At 43.9% G+C, this 23,831-nt stretch overlaps 1 protein-coding gene across 1 annotated transcript in view; it reads left to right on the top strand.

Annotated features, from left to right (window-relative positions):
• The window catches only part of LOC142243948 (epidermal growth factor receptor-like), a 191,565-nt gene that overhangs the window by 45,394 nt on the left and 122,340 nt on the right, over nucleotides 1-23,831 (top strand). Inside the window, exon 5 of the mRNA XM_075316140.1 lies at nucleotides 19,010-19,193. Within this exon, the coding sequence (XP_075172255.1) occupies nucleotides 19,010-19,193 (184 nt within the window). The remainder of the gene's footprint in view (nucleotides 1-19,009; nucleotides 19,194-23,831) is intronic.

The following is a 23,831-nucleotide window of genomic DNA, read 5'->3' as shown; positions in this document are numbered from 1 at the left end:
AAAAAAAAAAGTTTAAAAAAATTAAAAAAATATAAAAAGCTAAAAGTTCAAATCACCCCCCTTTTGCCCCATTGAAAATTAAAGGGTTAAAAAAAATAAAAAATATACACACATTTGGTATCACCGCATTCAGAAATGCCCAATCTATCAAAATATAAACTCAATTAATCTTATCAGTAAGCGGCGTAGCAACAAAAAAATTCCAAAAGCCAAAATTACGTTTTTTGGCCCCACAAATTTTGCGCAAAATGCAATAACAGGTGATCAAAACGTAGCATCTGCACAAAAAAGATACAGTTAAAAACGGCAGCCTGAGACGCAAAAAATAAGCCATCACTGAGCCATAGATCCCGAAAAATGAGAACGCTACGAGTCACGGAATATGGTGTAAAACGTGCGCCACTTTTTTCGGACAAACTTTCGATTTTTTTTAATCCCTTATATAAAAGTAAACCTATACATGTTTGGTGTCTACGAACTCGCACTAACCTGAGGCATCACACCCACACATCAGTTTTACCATATAGTGAACACAGTGAATAAAATATCTCAAAAACAATAGTGCTATCATACTTTTTTTGAAATTTTTCCGCATTTGGAAGTTTTTTGCTATTTTCCTGTACACTACATGGTAACACTTATGGTTTCATATTAAAGTACAGTTCGTTCCGCAAACAATGAGCCCTCACATTACCATATTTACTTAAAAGTAAAAAAGTTACGTCTCTTGGAAAAAGAATGGCGAAAAAAAAATGGAAAGCGAGAAATTGGCCGGTCATAAAGGAGTTGATATTCTATCTCTCACTGTTAACATTTACCTACCCTTAAAAATACAGACTGTTGTTCATGTCTTTTGTGATAATCCTTATTTGTACAGTGCTACATATGATGCAATATTTTACAAGTCAGAGGTGCAACTAACAAATTTAGTAATTACTAAATTAACTAATTATAACAACTGTTCAACTCAAAAGTTTTTTTTAATAAAGGGCATCTCAGAATCAATATTCAGTCGCAAATCTTTCTATGTCTTTGGCTTCCTACTTTGCCGGGTGCGGTGTGCTCCCAATAAATGACTAGACTAACAGCATAGTTGCACTGGTGGTCTAAACTGTTCTCTCTCCCAGGTTGCTAGCAGAAGCAGATCTGTCCTGCTTCTAGTAGGCCGTAAAGCATAGCGCCTACTCATGCCATGCCTAGCTAACCTACCCTACCACTCTGGGGCTGCAGGGTGGCCAGTGACCTCAGCAAGAAGTAGTACACTATAACATAAAAGAGCCCTCCATTTTTGTTTATACAAACACTTTGAAATTATATCCATTTATAAACATGAGACAAGCCCTTTCATTTCTTGAGGGAGTAAGGAACCAATTTAAAAACTGGCACAAAAGTAAATGCATCAAAAAACAATTGGAAAAGAAGGACTTATTGCATTTGTGAAAGATTTAGTGATGGAAAAACAGTAATTGGTTGTAGTAAGACAAGGTTGAATCATAAAAGCAATGCAACACCATGGGAAAAGTCAGTGTTACGTTAATTAGTATATTTTTTTTAATTAGTTTTATTAACAAGCATTATAACATATGTAGACATAGTCATCCAGCTTTTGCAATACAAGACTGTTACATCATAGGTATTATCCCAGCAAAAAAAAGTTCATAATATAAATCCAAAAGTTCTTGTATATTGTAACCTTCCTTGTTCTCATGTGAGTAGGAAAACAGACATCTGCTTCCACAAAACAAAAAATATCAACGCTGTGTAAATTATTACAGAGTGAGTATAGCAGTCCGTCTGTGAACCATGTCTCTCATAGCCCATAGCAGAAAATTAACTTAACTCGCAGCCTAGAACCACTTCATATACATTAAATCAAAAGGATACCACCCCATGGCTCGGCACCCTTAACTCACCTCCCCACATGAGGTGTTTTGGTGTGCAACACTATGAGGAATTGAAAACTTTGCCTTATCAACCCTGGGTCAATGTACTGGGAGAGGAGTTCCACGGTTCCCCCACTTTGATGAATTTCTTTGAGTGACCTCATGGGGATTGATATTTTAATTAGTATATTAACCTCAAAAATTGTTATTTTTTTCCAATGGAAAAAGAAAAATCACAGAAAAGAGGCAGCAGTATTTACCAACATGAGGTCACATTACCAATGTGTGACGCCCTGGCAAAACCAGGTAGTCACAGATAGGCCCCCACATAACACCTTCCCTCACTAGGAAACACACAGCCAACCATTAAACACTAGTCACCCCCCCTTAGGGAAAGATAGACACACCAGTGGGCGTGACCAGGCAGTTGGGACACGCCCACCCAGGGGTCTAGGCAGCGGGAAAAAGCAGCAGTCTTTAAGTCAAGTTCAGTTTGGAAAGGACTGTGGACTGGAGCTAGGGGTAGCTCCAGCGGAGAAGTTCAAGTTGAACGGTACCAGGGTAGGAGCCCTGGTGCCACTGGCTAGGAGGCAGACGGTGGTCCATTAGGTCCGACAGTCCTGCGTGATTCTATCCAGCTCATCCCGAATTGCCCTGGTGCGGTGGCAATTGGGGTAATACTGAGTTTTATCATGGCAGGCGTCTCCCTGAGATACCGTCCATGATTAAACTGTAAGTGAAAGTAAAGAAACACACACACACACCAAAAAATCCTTTATTTGGAATAAAAGACAAAAAAACAACCCTGGTTCACCCCTTTATTAATCCCAAAAATACCCCTCCAGGTCCGAAGTAATCCACATGACAAGGTCAGCTCTGCTCTCTCGGGATGTAGTCGCTCCGTAGCAATGAAGGGACTCATGCAGTTAGCAGAGACTTCAGTCAGCACAGCAGGCTTCAAGATTAGAAAATCTGCCTATCTCTTTTGTAAGAAGCAATAGACTAGTGGATAAAGCGCCTGCCTAAAGGCCCCGTCACACTAAGCAACATCGCTAGCAACATCGCTGCTAACGAACAACTTTTGTGACGTTGCTAGCGATGTTGCTGTGTGTGACATCCAGCAACAACCTGGCCCCTGCTGTGAGGTCGTTGGTTGTTGCTGAATGTCCTGGGCCATTTTTTAGTTGTTGCTGTCCTGCTGTGAAGCACAGATCGCTGTGTGTGACAGCGAGACAGCAACAACTAAATGTGCAGGCAGCAGGAGCCGGCTTCTGCAGAGGCTGGTAACCAATGTAAACATCGGGTAACCAAGAAGCCCTGTCCTTGGTTACCCGATATTTACCTTCGATACCAGCCTCCGCCGCTCTCACTGCCTGTGCCGGCTCCTGCTCTGTGCACATGTAGCTAGCTGCAGGACACATCGGGTTAATTAACCTGATGTGTGCTGTAAGTAGGAGAGCAGGGAGCCAGCGCTAAGCATTGTGCGCTGCTCCCTGCTCTGTGCACATGTAGCTGCAGCACACATCGGGTAATTAACCCCATGTGTGCTGTAAGTAGGAGAGCAGGAGCCAGCGCTCAGTGTGCGCTGCTCCCTGCTCTGTGCACATTTAGCTGCAGCACACATCGGGTAATTAACCCGATGTGTGCTGTAGCTAGGAGAGCAAGGAGCCAGCGCTCAGTGTGCGCTGATCCCTGCTCTCTGCACGTGTAGCTCCGTGCAGTGGTAACCAAGGTAAATATCGGGTTGGTTACCGATATTTACCTTAGTTACCAAGCGCAGCATCTTCCACGCGGCGCTGGGGGCTGGTCACTGGTTACTGGTGAGCTCACCAGCAACTCGTGTAGCCATGCTCCAGCGATCCCTGTTGGGATCGCTGGTAAGTTGCTTAGTGTGACAGTACCTTTAGAAGCATAACGTTGGGAGTTCTAGTCCTGATAAAGAATTTTTTTTTTATTTTTTTTTTTATAATTTTAAACTATAATCTATTTATAAAGTGAAAGTAAATAAACACACACCGCGAAAAATCCTTTATTTGGAATAAAAGACAAAAAAAACACAGTTTCACCATTTTATTAAAATCCTCCAGTACCCCTCCAGGTCCAACATAATCCACACGACACTGTCATCTCTGCTACAAAACATGAGTGCTCCGCATGAGCTTCACATAGCAATGAAGTGAATTATGTAGGCAGCTGAGACTGCAATATCTGAGTGGCTAGCGTGCTCACCTCGGGAGCATAAGGTCGCGAGTTCTAGACCCGGTAAAAATTTTTTTATTTTTAATAAATTATATTTATAATATATTTATAAATATAATTTAATTATGCACTGAGGGGAGGAGCCGGACATCAGCTGTGAGCTTTCTCTCTATCTCTCTCCTTTATCTCTCTTCTTTCTTTCTCTCCTTTCTCTCTCTCTCCTTTCCCTCTCTCCTATCTCTCTCTCTCTCTCCCTCCTTTCTTTCTCTCCTTTCTTTCTCTTCTTTCTCTACTTTCTCTTCTTTCTCTACTTTCTCTACTTTCTCCTCTTTCTCTTCTCTCTCTTCTTTCTCTCTTTCTCTCTCTCTCTCTCTCTCTTCCTTCTCTCTTTCTATTCTTTCTCTCTCCTTTCTTTCTCTCTCCTTTCTCTCTCTCCTTTCTTTCTCTCTCTCTCCTTTCTCTCTCTCCTATCTCTCTCTCCTTTCTTTCTCTCCTTTCTCTCTCTCTTTCTATCTCTCCTTTCTTTCTCTCCTTTCCTTCTCTCCTTTCTTCTCTTCTTTCTCTACTTTCTCTTCTTTCTCCTCTTTTTCTTCTCTCTCTTCTTTCTCTCTCTCTCTTTCTCCTCTTTCTCTTCTTTCTCCTCTTTTGCTTCTTTCTCTCTTCTTTCTCTTTCTATCTTTATCTTCTTTCTCTCTCTCTCTTTCTCAGACCTGGCGATGATCAGCTGATGCAGCCACCTTACGGAATCAACTGACACTATAAGTCGAGCGGTGAGGCCGGCTTTTTACCGCCCGGCCGGCTAAACTATCAGCTGATGCTATTGGACAGGAGTCTGCACTGAAGTGTGTAGTTTGTTTTGTTTTTTTTTTCCACTGATGCATCAGCTGATTGTATAAAAGCCGTTTATACAATCAGCTGCTGTGTCATGTGACTCAGGCCCTTGAACCTGACACATCATCTGATCGCTTTGCCTTCCAGCAAACCGATCAGATGATATTGGATCCGGATTGGACGGCGCGGGACCCTTGACCCAGAATTACTCCGGAGGGGGGTTCTTTATTTCAATAAAGATGGAGTCACTAATTGTGTTGTGTTTTATTTCTAATAAAAATATTTTTCTGTGTTGTGTTTTTTTTATCTGTACTAGAAATTCATGGTGGCCATGTCTAATATTGGCGTGACACCATGAATTTCGGGCTTAGGGCCAGTTGATAATATACAGCTAGCCCTAACCCTATTATTACCCAGCAAGCTACCGTCACCAGGGCTGTTGCAAGAGTTGGATACAGCGCCAGATGATGGCGCTTCTATGAAAGCGCCATTTTCTGGGGCGGCTGCGGACTGCAATTTGCAGCAGAGGGGCCCAGAAAGCTCGGGCCAACCTGTGCTGTGGATTCCAATCCCCAGCTGCCTAGTTGTGGCAAAGCCCACGTCATTTGTATTTTAATTATTTCATAAAATAATAAAAAAAAAGGGCTTCCCTATATTTTTGGTTCCCAGCCGGGTACAAATAGATAGCTGGGGGTTGGGGGCAGCTCGTAGTTGCCTGCTGTACCTGGCTAGCATACAAAAATCTGGCAAAGCCCCCGACATTTGTTTATGAATTATTTCATGAAATTCATTAAATATTTAATAAAAAAAGGGCTTTCCTATATTTTTGGTTCCCAGCCGGGCACAAATAGGCAGCTGGGGGTTGGAGGCAGCCCGTAGCTGCCTGTTGTACCTGGCTAGCATACAAAAATATGGTGAAGCCCAAATAATTTTTTGGAGGGGGCAAAAAGTCCTGCATATAGTCCTGGATGGAGTATGCTGAGCCTTGTAGTTCTGCAGCTGCTGTCTGTCTGTATGGAGGAGAGCAGACAGCAGTTCAGAATGGCAAGGCACAGCATGCTCCATTCACTAGTGTATGCAGGAGAGCAGACAGCAGCTGCAGAACTATAAGGCTCAGCATACTCCATCCAGGACTGAATGCAGGAGTTTTTTGCCCACCAAAAAATGATGTGAGCTTCGCCATATTTTTGTATGCTAGCCAGGTACAGCAGGCAGCTACGGGCTGCCCCCAAACCCCAGCTGCCTATTTGTACCCGACTGGGAACTAAAAATATAGGGAAGCCCGTTTTTTTAATTATTTCACTTATTTCATGAAATAATTAAAAAACAAATGACGTAGGCTTCACCATATTTATGTGTCCAGCCAGGTACAACTTGGCAGCTGGGGATTGGAATCCGCAGCACAGGTTAGCCCGAGGTTTCTGGGCGTCTCTGCTGCGAATTGCAATCCGCAGCCACCCCAGAAAACGGCGCATTCATAGAAGCGCCATCATCTGGCACTTTATCCAACTCTTCCAACAGCCCTGGTGACGGTGGCTTGCTGGGTAATAAGGGTTAATACTGGCTTTGTTTTACTAGCTAGTATTAAGCCAGAGATTCTTAAGCCCACTTTACATGCTGCAATATATCTTACAATGTGTCGGCGGGGTCACATCGTAAGTGACACACATCCGGCATTGTAAGGTACATTGCAGTGTGTGACAGGTATGTGCGATTGCGATTGAACGTTAAAACGTTCATCGCATACACATTGTATCTCTCTCTAGAATTGAACTTGTGGTTGTTCAATGTTCCCATGGCAGCACACATCGCAGTGTGAGACACCCCGGGAACATTGAACAGAACTTACCTGCCTCCCACGGCTGCCGCCAACAATGCGGAAGGAAGGAGGTGGGCGGGATGTTTACATCCCACTCAGCTCCGCCCCTCTCCTTCTATTGGTCGCTGCCGCGTGACGTCGCTGTGACGCCGAACGTCCCTCCCATTCCAGGAAGTGGACGTTCGCCGCCCACAGCGAGGTTGTATGGACAGGTAAGTACGTGTGACGGGGTTTAATCGTGTGTGTGGCACGTTCAACAAATTAAACGTGACGCACATACGATGGGGGCATTGCAAATCACATACGCTATCGTATGCGAAATTGCAACGTGTAAAGCGGGCTTTAATGTCAGGCAAGTTTGACCCGGTCATTAAGAATCTCCAATAATGGGTTAAAAAAAGACACCACACAGAGAAAAAATACTTTAATAGAAATAAATACACAGACACATCAGAGACTCCATGTTTATTACACCCTCGCATCCCTCCACGATCCGGCTCTTCTGTCTTCTTTCTCCTTCAACACATGCAGCTCTGATCCATCAGCAGCGCTGCATAGGAAGAAGGCGGTGCTAATTCCCGTGCAGTTTTCTCACTCCGTGAGTGAGAAGAAGCTGCTGCTTGTCAGTGGTGACGTCACCACTGACAGGCGCATTGCTATAGCAACGTGATCTCCGTTATTGACCGGCTGTGGCAGCCAGTTTATAACGGAACGGGGAAGCAGACCGGGAACCCGACCACATGCCAGAGCATGTCCCCGGTACACGGCGATACACAAACGATCACCGCGTACTGGAGAGATGCACTCGCAGGTCTTACATGACGCGTCATAGTCATGTGACCAGTCTGTAGCCAATGAGATAACAGACACGTGACTGGTCACATGGCTATTTTGACATCACGGAAGGTCCTGTCAGTGCTGGTTACCGGGAGGACGCAGCGATCATCGGAAGGAATAGCGACATGAGACAAAGTGCAGGACGGATCGCGGGGACCAGTAAGTGTTATGGCAATGTTTATTAACTGTATGTGTACACTTATAATGTGTTTTTATGTGTTTGTGATTGCCTCCCATTGTTTCCTATGGGGTTCGAACAGCTCGCCGAACCGGTTCCCCGAACCGAACTCGAACGCGACCACCGTTCGGCGAACCAAGCTCAAGCCGAACCGCGACCGGTTCGCTCATCTCTATTCAAGCCTGGTTTTGAGATTAGGTTTAAAGACAGTTACGTTTGAAGGACCCATTCAAATTATTGCCATTGACAAGATGCCATTACTCCAAAACTTTGTCCAGCGGGTAACTGGAATTCACACTCATAATGGGAACTCTTCACTCTGAGTCTACTGTTATGTATTGGATAATTCACCTGCAAGGTTAGTGTTGGGAAGTGAACTCCATGGCTGCGTATTCATAATCCTTTAAGTGATTGGTGTAAGAAGGATACTGTTTAGTTGAGTCCCTATTGTCATAAGAAATGTCTTAATTTTGTACAAGTTTTTCTCCGCTAGTCAAGAGGGTCTGCCAGGGTAACTGAAGGACTTTGGAGATGTGTTCTTGGAAAAAGGGCATAGATATTACCTCCCCATCATCCTTTTGATTGTGCTATTATTCTAGTCCCTTATGCCAGATTACCAAAATTACCTCTATAATTTTTGGGTCCTGATCCTGAACAGGCCACCATGAAAGAATATGTAAATGATAGTTTACGAAAGGGTCATATCGGTCCTTCTTCCTTGCATTTGGCTGCTGTATTTTTCTTAGTTAAAAAGTAAGGCAGAGGTCTCCGTCCTTGCCTTGATTTACATGAATTAACTTTACAGTTAATAATACTTACCCACTTCCACTTATCCCTGACCTATATAATCAGCTTATAGGAACTAAATGTTTTTCCAAACTTGATTTTAGAGGGGATTTTAATTTGTTACACAGGGTGATGAGTGGAAGACGTTGTTTATAATGTCTGAGGGCCTATTTTACAATCTTGTAATGCATTTTGGATCCTGAAATCGGAGTAGGGGCTGTATTATCTCAAGGTCTCAAAGCGTTGATCAACTTGCAGCCATGTACCTTTTTCTCTAGGAAATTCTCATCTACAGAGAGATATTATAATGTTGGAAACTGTGAGTTGCTTGCTTTAAAATTAGTATTGGAAGAATGCAGAATTAAGCCACCATTGTGACAGATGATAAAAATGTACCTTATATTGAATCAGTCAAATGGTTGATCCCAAGAAAGGCCAGATGGGCCTTATTTTTCTCCAATTTAAATGTTTCAATTATTACGATCAGGCCATGGTCTAAGAATGTGAGGGCTGACGTTTTTTTTCACATTTCCTTGATTCTGTTTCTTGTACAGAACCACTATCCTCCATTCTTCCTCAGGGTACTGTGGTTTCTATGATATTCTTGGAGTTGGAAGCAGAGAGACGTGAAGGCCAGTTGTTGGCTCCTTCCACTACTACAGGGTCCAAATTGTTGCAAATTGTTTGTTCATGTGTACCTGAGATACTTCTTTCATTTTGAGTGGTCACTCTGGGATAACAACTATCCAGAAAGCTGTTGCTAGAGTCTTTTGGTGGGCATCCATGTATAATGATATTAAAGATTTTGTATCCGCCTGTGAAACTTGTGCACACAGTAAATTTTGTCATAAACTGTGATTTTGATTTTGGTGGTAGTCGACTAATTCAGTAAACAACCCACTTCATTCTGTTATCAGGGTTACCTAATGCGGAAACACTTTTCAAGTTGTTTATCAATCATGTGGTAAGATTGCATGGAGTCCCTCTGAACATTGAATTAGATGGGGGTGTGTGAAATTTTAAAGGGTATGTTTTGTTAAAAAATTCAAAACTGGGGGGCGTGGCCGGAGCTTCATGGAGCAGGACGTCTGAGGACTGAGCTCCTACATCCGGGAGTAAAATAAGCCCTTTGCAATAGCTTGGAGTGCCCAGGATGGGGAAGAGAAAGGGCCTAAAGGTTACTAAAGACCCGGGAGCCCCAGCGCCGCTCACCCTGGACTCCTATCTTCTTAAGGAGCCGCCAGGGGAGCAAGAACAGGAGGACGCCCGGATGGCAGGAACGCCGCATCCTCTGCTTCCACAAGCCGCTGCAGCTCCGGGAGGTATGGGAGACGGCGGATGCAGAGAACTGGGGCATACCGCAGATGACGGAGGGGATGTGGAAGCTGGTGAGGGCGGCAGCGCAGATGGTGGAAGGAGTGAGGATCCCGCGGATGCCGGCAGGAGGGGAGCTGACCTCGAGGCTAAGATGGCGGTGGCAGCAGAGGAGAAGCGCGGTGACTCACCTGCTCGCGAACGGGATCAGGACTGCGGTGAGCGAGCGAAGAGTGTGCGACCACGGACTGCAGGACCGGGTAGGAGATATACGTTCTCCCTATAGGCGAGCTCAGGCGGCCACACGGAGATGGGGGAAATGCCGCTCCTCCCCCCATTAGAGATCCTGGAAAGTGGTGGTGGCTGGAGTCCGTCGGCTCTGACAACACATCCACAGGGGGAGTCCGGTGATTTAGTCTGGGGCGAGGGAGCTGAGGACTGGGGGAGCTCCGGCAGTGGAATAGTGGATGGCTTAGTGGGGGACGGGGGAGAGGCACAGGAGGAGGCCCGGGAGGCCAGGATGGAGACCCGGCAACCTGCAATAATCCCCCAGCCTGTGTGGGATGACCCAGAACCCCATAAAGATGCCCCCCTGCCCTCCCCACTGGGACCACCAATGTTACAAAGTGAGACTCTCACCCCAATGCCCCAAAGGCACCAGAAATTATCTGGGGAGGCAGGGCCAAGGAGCCCACTCCCTGTAATACAATATAAAGAGAACTCTAAGATCCCACTGAGCTCGCCTGACAGAGTAGCTTCTATGAGGGGGCCGCCGGGAACCCTGACTGCTGGACCCGTGCCCCCGCAGCCTGTATGCCCTCCAGCAGATTGGTGGGAATTTGTACGTCAGCTCCCTACAAAAAAGGATTTTCAAGCACTTATCTCTGAAGTGAAAGATACCTGTAGGTCTGAAATTGCAGCAGTCCGACAGGATGTGGTATCTATCTCTAAAAGAATAAACCAGCTGGAGACTGATCATAATGATGCTAGATCAACCATTCGCCACCTCCAGTCCCATACCTCCTCTCAAGCCGATGCCATAAGAGAATTACAGCGTCATATTGAAGATCTCGACAACAGAGGTAGACGCCACAATATAAGGGTCAGAGGGGTCCCTGAGACCCAAGTGAAGGAGGACGTTACAAAAATTCTGCAGACCATATTTAATTCTCTCCTCCAGCGCCCTCCTGATAGTCCAATTCCTATGGACAGAGCACATAGGGCCTTGCGCCCCAAAAATCTGACAGGGAACCCGAGAGACATTATTTGCCATATTGTGGACTTCCAACTTAAAGAGGAGATAATGTTCAGAGCACGACTGCCAAAACAAGCGATGTACCAAGATGCTAAGATTCAGCTGTTTCAGGATCTCTCATGGTTGACACTACAGCAGCGGAGGGCCCTCCGCCCATTACTGTCATCCCTAAAGGCCAATAATATCCTCTATAGATGGGGGTTCCCGTTCAGCCTATCTGCGCGGCGAGGGGAGATGTCGGCCAGCCTTCGGACCCCTGCAGACCTGGAATCATTTTGCCGGGCATTCGACCTTCCTGTCCCGGATCTGCCAGATTGGACTTTGCCCCAACAGATACAGCAGCTCCCTCAGACGTGGCAGCCGGCCACAGCAGCACGTAAACGGCGACCTAGAGGCCCAAGAGCAGAAGGACCTACTTGAATGCTTTTCCACATGACTTTATAGTCATTTCTTTTTTGATCTCAGATGGAAATTTCAGAGGGTAAACTGGTTTGTTTATATTGCTTCCCATTTTCCTGGGACATTCTCCTTTATACAAAACTCCGGGGTGTGGGGAGGTTTGGATCCCTAGTCCGGTTTGTGAGGTTCCGCCACTAACCCTTCTGCAGAGTCGAACCAATTGATTCGCACTTTGGTTTATAGTGCAGGTTATACTTGGTGAGGTATCCTTAACTTTGCATAAAAGTAGGTCGACTCTGCTGGTGGGGTGGTGGACGGTCGGGGTTGATTCCATACCCTTATTGTGTAACTGAAGAATTTTTATTTTTTGATAGAACGTAGAGATGTTTTGGTTTACTCTTTTTTGTTCTGGTTGAACTCACAGGTATGCAACACACTATTGTAGAGGCACTCTGTTTTGGAAGGACCCAGGGAGTATGTCTACTGTACACATCAGGCGACAATCTCAAACACTAGCCCTGACATTAGCTTACATTAAGACACCGGGATGGCTGTGTTGATGAGCCTTAATGTGAAGGGGTTGAATTCCGATGTTAAAAGGAGGCTGGTTCTTCAGGAGATGCGAAAATCACTGGCGGATGTTGTGTTTCTACAAGAGACACACTTCACGGAAAAAAGCTCTTTTAACTTTGCCCGCCATTGGTTTCCTCAATCCTTTTCAGCTACAAATATCAAAAAGAAAGCTGGGGTGGCTATACTAATTTCTCACACTTGCCCACTCCAAGTGAGTAAGTGGGAAGCGGATCCCTCAGGTCGCTACCTGATCATCCAGGGCACGCTGAATGGGAAGAAATTGGTCCTATGTAACCTCTATGCTCCAAACTCTAATCAGAATAGATTTGTTGCTTCAGTTCTCTCACGCCTCCCGTCAGACCGGGGGGTCTTTCACATTATAGGAGGGGACTTCAATATGGTGTTCTCACATAGAGCCGATAAAATGCTAGCACCCTCGCAATCCACAAGCCTGAATAGGACATCTGGTTTGTCCACGGGATTTCGCAAACTGATCCATAAATACCAACTATTTGATCTGTGGAGAATTGACAATCCGACAGCAAGACAATACACTTTCTTCTCACATCCTCATAATTCATATAGCCGAATCGATTATTTCTTTGGTAACGTTCTCATTCTTAGAACACTCCGACAAGCACAAATAGGCAGTATCACGTGGTCAGATCATGCCCCTTTACTACTACACCTTAATTTAACAAGGCGGTTATTAGAGGGTAGTGCATAGCTATTTCTTCCAAGCTCAAAAAGGACTCACAGCATCTTTATCATCAATGTCAAACGGACCTCCGAGCAGCAGAGGAACGCCTTCGCACCCACCCCTCTAAGACTCGCCTGAAAGCGGTAATAGATCTTAGAACTAAATTAAGAGATCTCACACGGGAAAATTGAAAAGCTATTACGTTACTCACGCCAGAAGTATTATGAGTATGGCAATAAATCACATACGATGCTGGCCAGAAGGCTCCGGGACCAAACGATAACTTCCGCTCCTTGCGCCATAAAGGATACTTTGGGTACCCCTCATTATGATCCCACAAAAATTGCACAACTCTTTCACGCATACTACACATCCTTGTACTCTATCCCTCCGTCACTACCAATGTCACACCCAGATAGAACAACAATAATGAATGATTATTTGGCTGAATGTCACCTACCAAAACTGTCCCAGGAGGCTCTGGAGGATCTCAATCGAGAAATAACTCCGGATGAGATCCATCAGATTGTTAAAGATCTCCCTAACCACAAGGCTCCGGGCCCTGATGGGTTTACTTACCTATATTATAAAACCTTCCTGGGAGAACTGTCGCCTCATTTGGCTCATCTTTTCAATCTTTTCATGAAGGGTGAGGACATCCCAAATACTTTTTTACACTCTTACATAACTGTCATACCTAAAGCGGGTAGGGACCCCATGGAATGTGCGAGCTATCGCCCTATTAGCCTTTTAAACTCTGATCTTAAAATATTCACCAAACTGTTGGCGGACCGGCTAAATAACTGGATCCCACAGCTGGTCCATAAAGACCAAGTAGGTTTCGTTCGCTACCGTCAGGCGGGGGACAACACCCGAAGGATCCTGGATCTGGTGGAGGTGGTGAATAGGGAGGGAGTGGAGGCACTTCTTCTGGGACTAGACGCGGAGAAGGCTTTCGATAGGCTGGATTGGTCCTTTATGTTTTCTGTATTGGACCACTTCGGCCTGTCGGGACCATTTGTCTCAGCCCTGCGGGGTCTGTATTCTCTCCCTGCGGCGACGATTCGCCTTCCTCATGCACACTCTAATACCCTGCCCATTCGAAATGGAACTAGGCAGGGCTGCCCTCTGTCCCCTTTGCTATATGTCCTAAGCATTGAACCACTGGCAGCACATATCCGACTTAATCCGGACATTATGGGGGTCAAGGTTCGGGATAAATCCTTTAAAGTGGCCCTATTTGCGGATGACGTTCTGTCCCGTCATTTCCCTACCAAACTTACACGCAGTACTAACTCAATACGCTAGACTCTCGGGTTATAAACTTAACTCCGATAAAACAGAGGCCTTGCCGCTTAACATCCCAGACACTAAATTACAGATCCTTAAACAAAATTTCAAATACTCCTGGCGTTCAGATTCCCTGCGATATTTAGGAGTCAAAATAACCCCTAGTTATAAAACATTATACCAAGCCAATTTCCCTCCCCTGATACGCGAAGTGGAAAATAGTCTGAAAAAATGGTCGTCACTCAGATTTCCTTTTTGGTTAAAATCGCTACAATTAAAATGTCAGTTATCCCTAAATTTCTATATATGTTTGAAACACTCCCGGTGCGGGTTACCCTGAGGTTACTGAAAAAAGTCCAATCAAAACTCCTGCAATTTATATGGCACTCAGGAAGGCACCGCATCCCAGATTCAGTATTATGCGCACCACGTACAAAAGGGGGCTTGGCGTGTCCTAATCTTGAGCTTTATTACTATGCCGCACACCTGCGTAGCCTGGTGTCATGGACGACTTTACCGGCTTATAACAGGTGGACGGAGATAGAGAAGCTTTGGATGGCACCTTTCCACCCTAGCTCTCTAATATGGGGACGTCCTAGTGAAACCCCATCCAGAGAGCTCCTGGGTCCGATGGCATTTACAAGGGAGGTGTGGCGGCGGTGTAGAATGAAGTTCCAGCTGGCCTCACAGTCTTCCCTGTTGACCCCTTTCTTGTTCACACCACATCTGACAAAGGGCATGAACCCGGGGGTGATGGGGCAGTGGGCGAAGGCGGGCCTCTACTGTTTTCGAGACCTGGTCAACCCGGTTACTCTGAAATTAAAGTCATTTTCAGATTTACGATATCAATACAACTTACCCCTTTGCCTGTATTCCTCATACCAACAGGTATCACTTTTTTTCACAGACATTATGGGACGGGCGGGGGCGCGGCGTCCCACAGCATTCGAAATCCTTTGTTCAGGCAGGACTTCAACCAGGGGACTGATCTCGGCCATTTATAACATACTGATAATTGGGGACCCGCCGGAAGTATTGAAGCACTCATACATGAGGAGATGGGAGGGATGGGTTGGACGCCCTCTTTCAGATGCACTCTGGTCAGTCATATGGGCTAGGACATTTAGGTCCTCGATTTGCACTCTTTATAAGGAAAACCAAGTAAAGATCCTTATGATATGGTACCACACACCAGAACTCCTACACAAATTTAACCGTACCTGTCCAGATTTGTGTTGGAGATGTGGCCGTGGGGGAGCGTCCCAATACCATATATTCTGGACATGCCCGATCATTGAAGGCTTTTGGGAGGAAGTGGAATCCGTGATTGGTAGGTTGGTGGGGGGTAGCGTGACCAGAGACCCAGTAGTGTACCTGCTGAATGCCCTCCCATCTTCTCTTAGCAAACCTGAACTACAGCTTTTACTCCATGTCCTTACTGCGGCCAAATGTCTGATTTCACTGTTCTGGAGAAGGGTAGCCCCGCCTTCTGTCTCAGATCTATATGCCAGAATAAAGGATGTTAGGAATGTGGAAAGGCTCACGGCGCAGCTCCATAATACAATGGATAGGTTCACAGTGACATGGTCTCTTTGGGATGCTTTAGTGGACACATACCAGATGTAGGGCCGGATACAGGAATGAAGCGATGAACGTTCGGGGTTTAGACCGGTATCAGGGGACACCTTCCACCTTCTATTTGACGCTTAGATCGTTGGTGATATAGTCCATTAATGAACATGTATGTGAAATGGTGTATCTATTCGTGTAACTGCATATCTGTGTGTTATTCTTCTCTTGTTTGTTGTACAATATGTTTTAAAAAACCTTTTTTCAAAATAAAAAGTTGAACAAAAAAAAAAAATTCAAAACTGATCTGTCATTTTCCTCTGCTTATTACCCTGAAACCAATGGTCAGTGAGAAAGGACAAATCAGTCTTTGGAGTAAATTTTAAGATGTTTTGTTGTGGCTCAGCAGAACTAGTCCTCATTTTTACCTCTTACGAAGTTCCAATTTAGCAGTTGGGTCTATCAATCCACTGGCACGTTGTCTTTCTTTTGCAATTATGGTTTTCATACTCATTTTTGTGAATTTTCTAGGATGAGTTTGTGGTGTCGAGGAGCAGAAGTAGCCATACAGAAACTCAGGAATGTCTGGAGGGAGGTACAAAAGGATATTGGGGAGGCCCAACGTGAGAAAGATGGAAGGCCGATAGGAAGCTTTTGGTAGGCTCCATCTTCAAAGTAGGAAAAAAGGTTTAGTTATTGTCCAAAAATATTAAGCTGAAGGGGCCATCAGCAAAGTTCGGTCCTAAATTTATTGGCTGAGTTTCTGGAGTTGGTCATTCCAGTTGCCTTTAGATTGGGACTCCCTCAGTCTCTTTGTGTATTGTCTCCCCCGTCCCTGTCTCCTCCAATATCTTGTTTTTTGGAAGGGATATGGACCTGAGGAGAGAGCCTGGGTTCTGGCTGATTGGTCAGAGCCTTCTATCATAGGTTTCCTGGGAATCCTGGAGGTCCCTTGGGCCCTCTTGAAGAAGGAGTACTGCCATGATTCCTCTGCTTAGTGCCACTTAGACACAATGAGTGACTGTTTACTGTACAAAGGAATCAAGATTGTCAGTTTGGTAAAGCTGCAAAACAAGAATGCTGCGGTGACACCATTACATGTTTCTCAACGCTGGCAGGAAACTAGCCAGGTCTTTCACCAGGAAGGAACAACCATGGGAAGGGCAGTCTCCAGTCAAGGAGACCACCTATGCCAAACAGGATATCCATCCACAGACAGCTGTTTCGAGATATTTGCCTCTCATCAGTGTGGAGTAGGAAACTGGCTAGTGGATGAATACCATGTTTGGCATAGGTGGTCTCCTTGACTGGAGACTGCCCTTCCCGTCGTTGTTCCTTCCCAGTGAAAGACCTGACTAGTTTCCTGCCAGTATTGAGAAACATGTGATGGTGTCTCCGCGGCATTCTTGTTTTGCATATTTTCCCAGGGGGCCTAGTTCTAGTGTCACTGCGTTGAGAAACACGTGATGGTGTCTCCGCGGTGTTGGATGTTGATCTCTCTGAGGTCAACCATCCTTACCTATGTAGTTTGGTAAAGCTGTTTGTTTGGTAAGTGACAACTCAGTCATCCACACTGCTGCTCTAGCGTGCTGAGCTGCTGGTGTATTCAGTGACAACTTAGTCATCCAATCTGATACTGTGATGTGCTGAATTTCTTCAGGTGTTCCCTGTTTTCTCTTATTTCCCAGCTACTTAGCTAAGCAGTTTATCCAAGAACACTGCCAGTCATAGCTCAGTGATGCTTGTTGACCTAGTTTATCTGTTCTGATCTATTGCTACTAGATCTTGGACCTCATCTGACCTTTCGTTTGCCTTGTCCCTTTGCTCTGATCCACTATCCTTGAGGTATTCTAAATCCGCACCGTAACCTGATTACTCCTCTGTCTATAGCCTTAATTCTTGACATGCTGTCCTGGTATCTGACCCCTTAACATTTGACTACCTTGCCTCATGACTTGTACATATATTGACTATTGAAACACTTCCATTATAAAGGAGGAGGTTGCACACATGTGAAATACTGATGAAACAATAAGTCACACACCTTTCATCCATGGAAGGGGTGCTTGCCTAGTATTAAAAATGCACATAGATAAGGCTTGTCATGATAAGGCTTGTTAAGGTATTGATCAATCTTTTGTCCAAATACACATGCTCGCAACCCCTGTCAAGGGTCCTTAGGGGTGCTTCACACACAGCGAGCTCACTGCCGAGATCGCTGCTGAGTCACGCTTTTTGTGACGCAGCAGTGACCTCATTAGCGATCTCGCTGTGTGTGACAATGAGCAGCGATCTGGCCCCTGCTGCGAGATCGCTGCTCGTTACACACAGCCCTGGTTCGTTTTCTTCAAAGGCGCTCTCCCACTGTGACACACAGATCGCTGTGTGTGACAGCTAGAGAGCGACAAATGAAGCGAGCAGGGAGCAGGAGCCGGCGTCTGACAGCTGAGGTAAGCTTGTAACCAAGATAAACATCGGGTAACCAAGGTGGTTACCCGATATTTACCTTAGTTACCAGCCTCTGCAGCTCTCACGCTGCCTGTGCTGCCGGCTCCGGCTCTCTGCACATGTAGCTGCTGTACACATCGGGTTAATTAACCCGATGTGTACAGCAGCTAGGAGAGCAAGGAGCCAGCGCTAATTAGTGTGCGCGGCTCCCTGCTCTCTGCACATGTAGCTGCATTACACATCGGGTTAATTAACCCGATGTGTACTGTAGCTAGGAGAGCAAGGAGCCAGCGCTCAGTGTGCGCGGCTCCCTGCTCCCTGCACACACAGCTAAGCGGTGTGCACTGGTAACTAATGTAAACATCGGGTAACCATACCCGATGTTTACCTTAGTTACCAGTCTCCACAGCTTCCAGACGGCGGCTCCGTGCAAGCGCAGCGTCGCTTGCACGTCGCTGCTGGCTGGGGGCTGTTCACTGGTCGCTGGTGAGATCTGCCTGTTTGACAGCTCACTAGCGACCATGTAGCGATGCAGCAGCGATCCTGACCAGGTCAGATCACTGGTCGGATCGCTGCTGCATCGCTAAGTGTGAAGGTACCCTTATTGTCCTGCGAGTCCCTACACTGAAATTAAAAGTGACTCACTGAAAAGGACACAAAAATGCGAAAAACAGCACAGAAATAAAGCATCCATATACTGTATACCATCCCCAGGTCACAATACCAATGTAGTGTAGGATGCAGCAGACTGCCTTTCAGGGTACCTGTTTCCTCGTGTAGTGCCTTTTCTCTGCTATGTTTTTTGAACATTATTGTGAAGTCTATAAACTTTGCTAAAAAGAAAACTCCTTTAAACCCAAAATAACCCAATTTAAAGGAAAAAGTCAAGAAAATAATGACGTTTTATGATGCATTTTTCTGTTTTTAGGATATTCAAGAAGTAGAAGGATATGTTCTCATTGCTACTAATGAAGTAAAGTCAATTCCACTGGAAAACCTCAGGCTCATTAGAGGGGAAACACTGTATAATTACACAGCACTGTCTATTTTTTCAAATTATAAACCAAATTCGACTGATGGTCTGAAGGAACTTCCAATGAGACAATTACAAGGTAATTTATTCAAAAATGTGCAACCAGTATATCATCACTTTTAATTTTCATCTGATCTGCTGATCTGCTTAACATACAATATAATACAATAAAGTAATTAGAATAACACACATTAATATATATAATATATCACAAGAGTGAATACACCCCTCACATTTATGTAAATATGTTATTATATGTTTTCATGGGACAACACAGAAGATATGACACTTTGATAGATGTAGCAATCCTAAAAGTAAGCAAGCCTTACCACATGACCTGGAAGAAGAAGCCAAATGAGACACCACAGTTGAAGTCACATGCTTGAAAGTATTTGCCCCTCATCTGTGCAAAGCAAAACTAGTTGGATGGGGAGAGAACTCTGACTGGAATAAAATTTCTCTTTGTGGAGATAGCCAAGTTAGAGTTACTAAACCAACAAATAAATGGAATTTAATTTTAGCCAAAACTGCTGAATTGAATACCCTGAAGATATGTACTGTATATATATACAGCCTGCAAACTTCAAACAAGAGCAGGATTTATTAACAGATGCATAAATCTTACAAACCAACAAGTTATGTTGCTCAGTTAAATTTTAATAAATTTTCAACATAAAAGTGTGGGTCAATTATTATTCAACCCCTAGGTTTAATATTTTGTGGAATAACCCTTGTTTGCAATTACAGATAATAATCGTCTTTTATAAGACCTGATCAGGCCAGCACAGGTCTCTGGAGTTATCTTGGCCCACTCCTCCATGCAGATCTTCTCCAAGTTATCTAGGTTCTTTGGGTGTCTCATATGGACTTTAATCTTGAGCTCCTTCCACAAGTTTTCAATTGGGTTAAGGTCAGGAGACTGACTAGGCCACTGCAACACCTTGATTTTTTCCCTCTTGAACCAGGCCTTGGTTTTCTTGGCTGTGTGCTTTGGGTCGTTGTCTTGTTGGAAGATGAAATGACGACCCATCTTAAGATCCTTGATGGAGGAGCAGAGGTTCTTGGCCAAAATCTCCAGGTAGGCCGTGCTATCCATCTTCCCATGGATGCGGACCAGATGGCCAGGCCCCTTGCCTGAGAAACAGCCCCACTGCATGATGCTGCCACCACCATGCTTGACTGTAGGGATGGTATTCTTGGGGTCGTATGCAGTGCCATCCAGTCTCCAAACGTCACGTGTGTGGTTGGCACCAAAGATCTCGATCTTGGTCTCATCAGACCAGAGAACCTTGAACCAGTCTGTCTCAGAGTCCTCCAAGTGATCATGAGCAAACTGTAGACGAGCCTTGACATGACGCTTTGAAAGTAAAGGTACCTTACGGGCTCGTCTGGAATGGAGACCATTGCGGTGGAGTACGTTACTTATGGTATTGACTGAAACCAATGTCCCCACTGCCATGAGATCTTCCCGGAGCTCCTTTCTTGTTGTCCTTGGGTTAGCCTTGACTCTTCGGACAAGTCTGGCCTCGGCACGGGAGGAAACTTTCAAAGGCTGTCCAGGCCGTGGAAGGCTAACAGTACTTCCATAAGCCTTCCACTTCCGGATGATGCTCCCAACAGTGGAGACAGGTAGGCCCAACTCCTTGGAAAGGGTTTTGTACCCCTTGCCAGCCTTGTGACCCTCCACGATCTTGTCTCTGATGGCCTTGGAATGCTCCTTTGTCTTTCCCATGTTGACCATGTATGAGTGCTGTTCACAAGTTTGGGGAGGGTCTTAATTAGTCAGAAAAGGCTGGAAAAAGAGATAATTAATCCAAACATGTGAAGCTCATTGTTCTTTGTGCCTGAAATACTTCTTTATACTTTAGGGGAACCAAACAGAATTCTGGTGGTTTGAGGGGTTGAATAATAAATGACCCTCTGAATAAACTTTTCTCAATTTAAAAAAAAAAAAAAAAAAAGAAATAACATTCTTTTTTGCTGCAGTGCATTTCACACTTCCAGGCTGATCTACAGTCCAAATGTCACAATGCCAAGTTAATTCCGAATGTGTAAACCTGCTAAATCTGCAGGGGGTTGAATATTACTTGTAGGCACTGTGCTATACAGTGCTATACAGTGCTATGCAGACGTTTGAGAATCACTGGTCAAAATTACTGTTATTGTGAACAGTTAATCAAGTTGAAAATGAAATGATCTCTAAGAGGCATAAAGTTAAAGATCACACATGTCCTTTATATTTTAGGTAAGAACAAAAAAAAATATTTTCATCTTTAACATTTTAAAAACTACAAAAATGAAAATGGGCCAATGCAAAAGTTTGAGCACCCTTGGAGATTTGTGTGCTCAGATAACTTTGACTATCATTTCAGACCCTAATTAGCCTGTTTGGTTTGTGGCTTGTTCATTATCATGGTTAGGAAAGGGCAGGTGATGCAAATTTCACAGCTTTATAAAAACCCAGCTTCCTCTAACCTTGTGCAAAGAAAACAACAGCCATGGGTTTTTCAAAGCAGCTGCCTAGCACTCTGAAAATCAAAATGGTAAAGGCCCACAAAGCAGAAGAAAGCTAGAAGAAAATAGAAAAGCGTTTTCAAGTTGCCCTTTCCTCAGTTCGAAAAGTAATTCAGAAATGGCACTTACAGAAACAGTGGAGGTCTGGATAAGGTCTGGAAAACCAAGCAAAATTTCTATGAGAGCTGCTCGTAGGATTGCTAGAGTGGCAAATCAGAACCTTCACTTCACTGCAAAAGTCCTTCAGGAAGATTTAGCCGACTCTGGAGTTGTGGTACATTTTTCTACTGTTCAGAGACACCTACAGAAAAATGGCCTTCATGGAAGAGTCATCTGAAGAAAACCTCTCCTGCGTCCTAGCCATAAAATTTAGCATCAGAAGTATGCAAAATAACATCTAAACAAGACTGATGTAGTTTGGAAACAAGTCGTGTTAAGTGATGAGGTTAAAATAGAACTCCTTGGCCACAATGATCAAACCAAATGTTTGGGAAAAAAATTTCATGACAAGAACATCTCGCCAACCATTAAGCATGGGGGTGGATTAATCATGCTTTGGGTTGTGTTCTATCCAATGGCCCTGGGAACATTTCACGGGTAGAGGGAAGAATGGATTCAATTAAAGTTTAACAAATTCTTCAAGCAAACATAACACCATCTGTAAAAAAGCTGAAGTTGAAAAGAGGATGACTGCTACAAATGGATAAGGATCCTAAACACAATTCAAAATCCACATTAGCCTATGTCAAAAGGTACAAGCTGAAGGTTTTACAACGGCCCTCACAGTCCCCTGATCTGAACATCATTGAAAATCTGTGGCTAGACCGCAAAAGAGCAGTGCATGCAAGAGGACCCAGGAATCTTACAGAACAAGAAGACTTTTCCAAGGAAGAAAGCATGAAAATCCCTCAAACAAGAATTGAAAGACTCTTGGCTGGCTACAAAAAACATTTATAAGTGTTGATACTTGCCAAAGGGGGTGCTGCAGGGTACTAACCATGCAGGGTACTAACCATGCAGGGTATCCAATATTTTCCATTGGCCAACTTTATTTTTTGTTGGGAATTTAAAAATGTAAAATATATATATATATATACATATATTTATATTTATTTTTTTATTTTTTTTTCTAAAATGCAGAGGATATGTGTTATCCTTAACTTTATGGCTTTTACAGATAATTTCATCTTCAACTTACTTAATTGTTCAGAATGTCAGTAAACTTGACCAGGGGTGCTCAAACGTTTGCATGCCACTGTATGTGTATGTATATATATATATATATATAATATAGATATATATATATATATATATATATATATATATATATATAGATAGATAGATAGATAGATAGATACATATCTATATAAACAGTATATTAAAAAGTGAGTACCTCCTTACAATTTTTTAAACATTGTATCGTATGTTTTCATGTGAAAACACTGTTGATATGACACTTTGATACAATGTACAGTAGTCAGTGTGCAACTTGTATAACAGTGTAAATTTGGTGCCCTCTAAATTGCTCAACGCACAGCCATTAATGCCAAACCCGCTGGCAATAAACCCCAAAGTGAAAATGGCCAAATTGTGCCCAAAGTGTCAATATTTTGTCTGGCCACCATTATATTCCAACACTGCCTTAACTCACTTTGGCATGGAGCTTCACAGGTTGCCATATTTGTGTAAAAAAAAATAAAATATACAAAAAAGTACACATATTTGGTATTGCCGTCCCCGTAACAACCTAAGCTATAAAACTGTCATACTAGTTAACCACTTCAGTGAATACAGTAAAAATAATAAATAAAAACCATAGCAAAAACAATGTCTTTTCAACATACGTAAAAAAAAGGTAGAATAAAACATGATCAAAACGTCATATATATATAAAAAAAAATAGTACCGCTGAAAATGTGATTTTATCTCGCAAAAAACAAGTTACCATACAGCTCTGTCAGTGAAAAGTGAAAAAGTTATAGCTCTTTGAATACAACAATGCAAAAACTGTTTTTTTTCCTATGTTGTTATGGTGTAAAAGAGGCAAAACCCCCGAAAAAAAGACTGTATAAATATGGTATCGCTGTAATCATACCAACCTGAAGAATAAAGCTATCTTATTGCTTTTATGGCACGGTGAATGGCGCAAAAAAAAAAATCTACATATATATTCCTGAGTTGCTGTTTTTTCTTGATTCTGCCT

The sequence above is a fragment of the Anomaloglossus baeobatrachus genome, chromosome 6 (assembly GCF_048569485.1).
Source record: "Anomaloglossus baeobatrachus isolate aAnoBae1 chromosome 6, aAnoBae1.hap1, whole genome shotgun sequence".
NCBI classification, from domain to species: Eukaryota; Metazoa; Chordata; class Amphibia; order Anura; family Aromobatidae; genus Anomaloglossus; species Anomaloglossus baeobatrachus.
The sequence above is the reverse complement of the archived record's forward strand: the minus strand, read 5'-3'. Positions and strand labels throughout refer to the sequence as shown.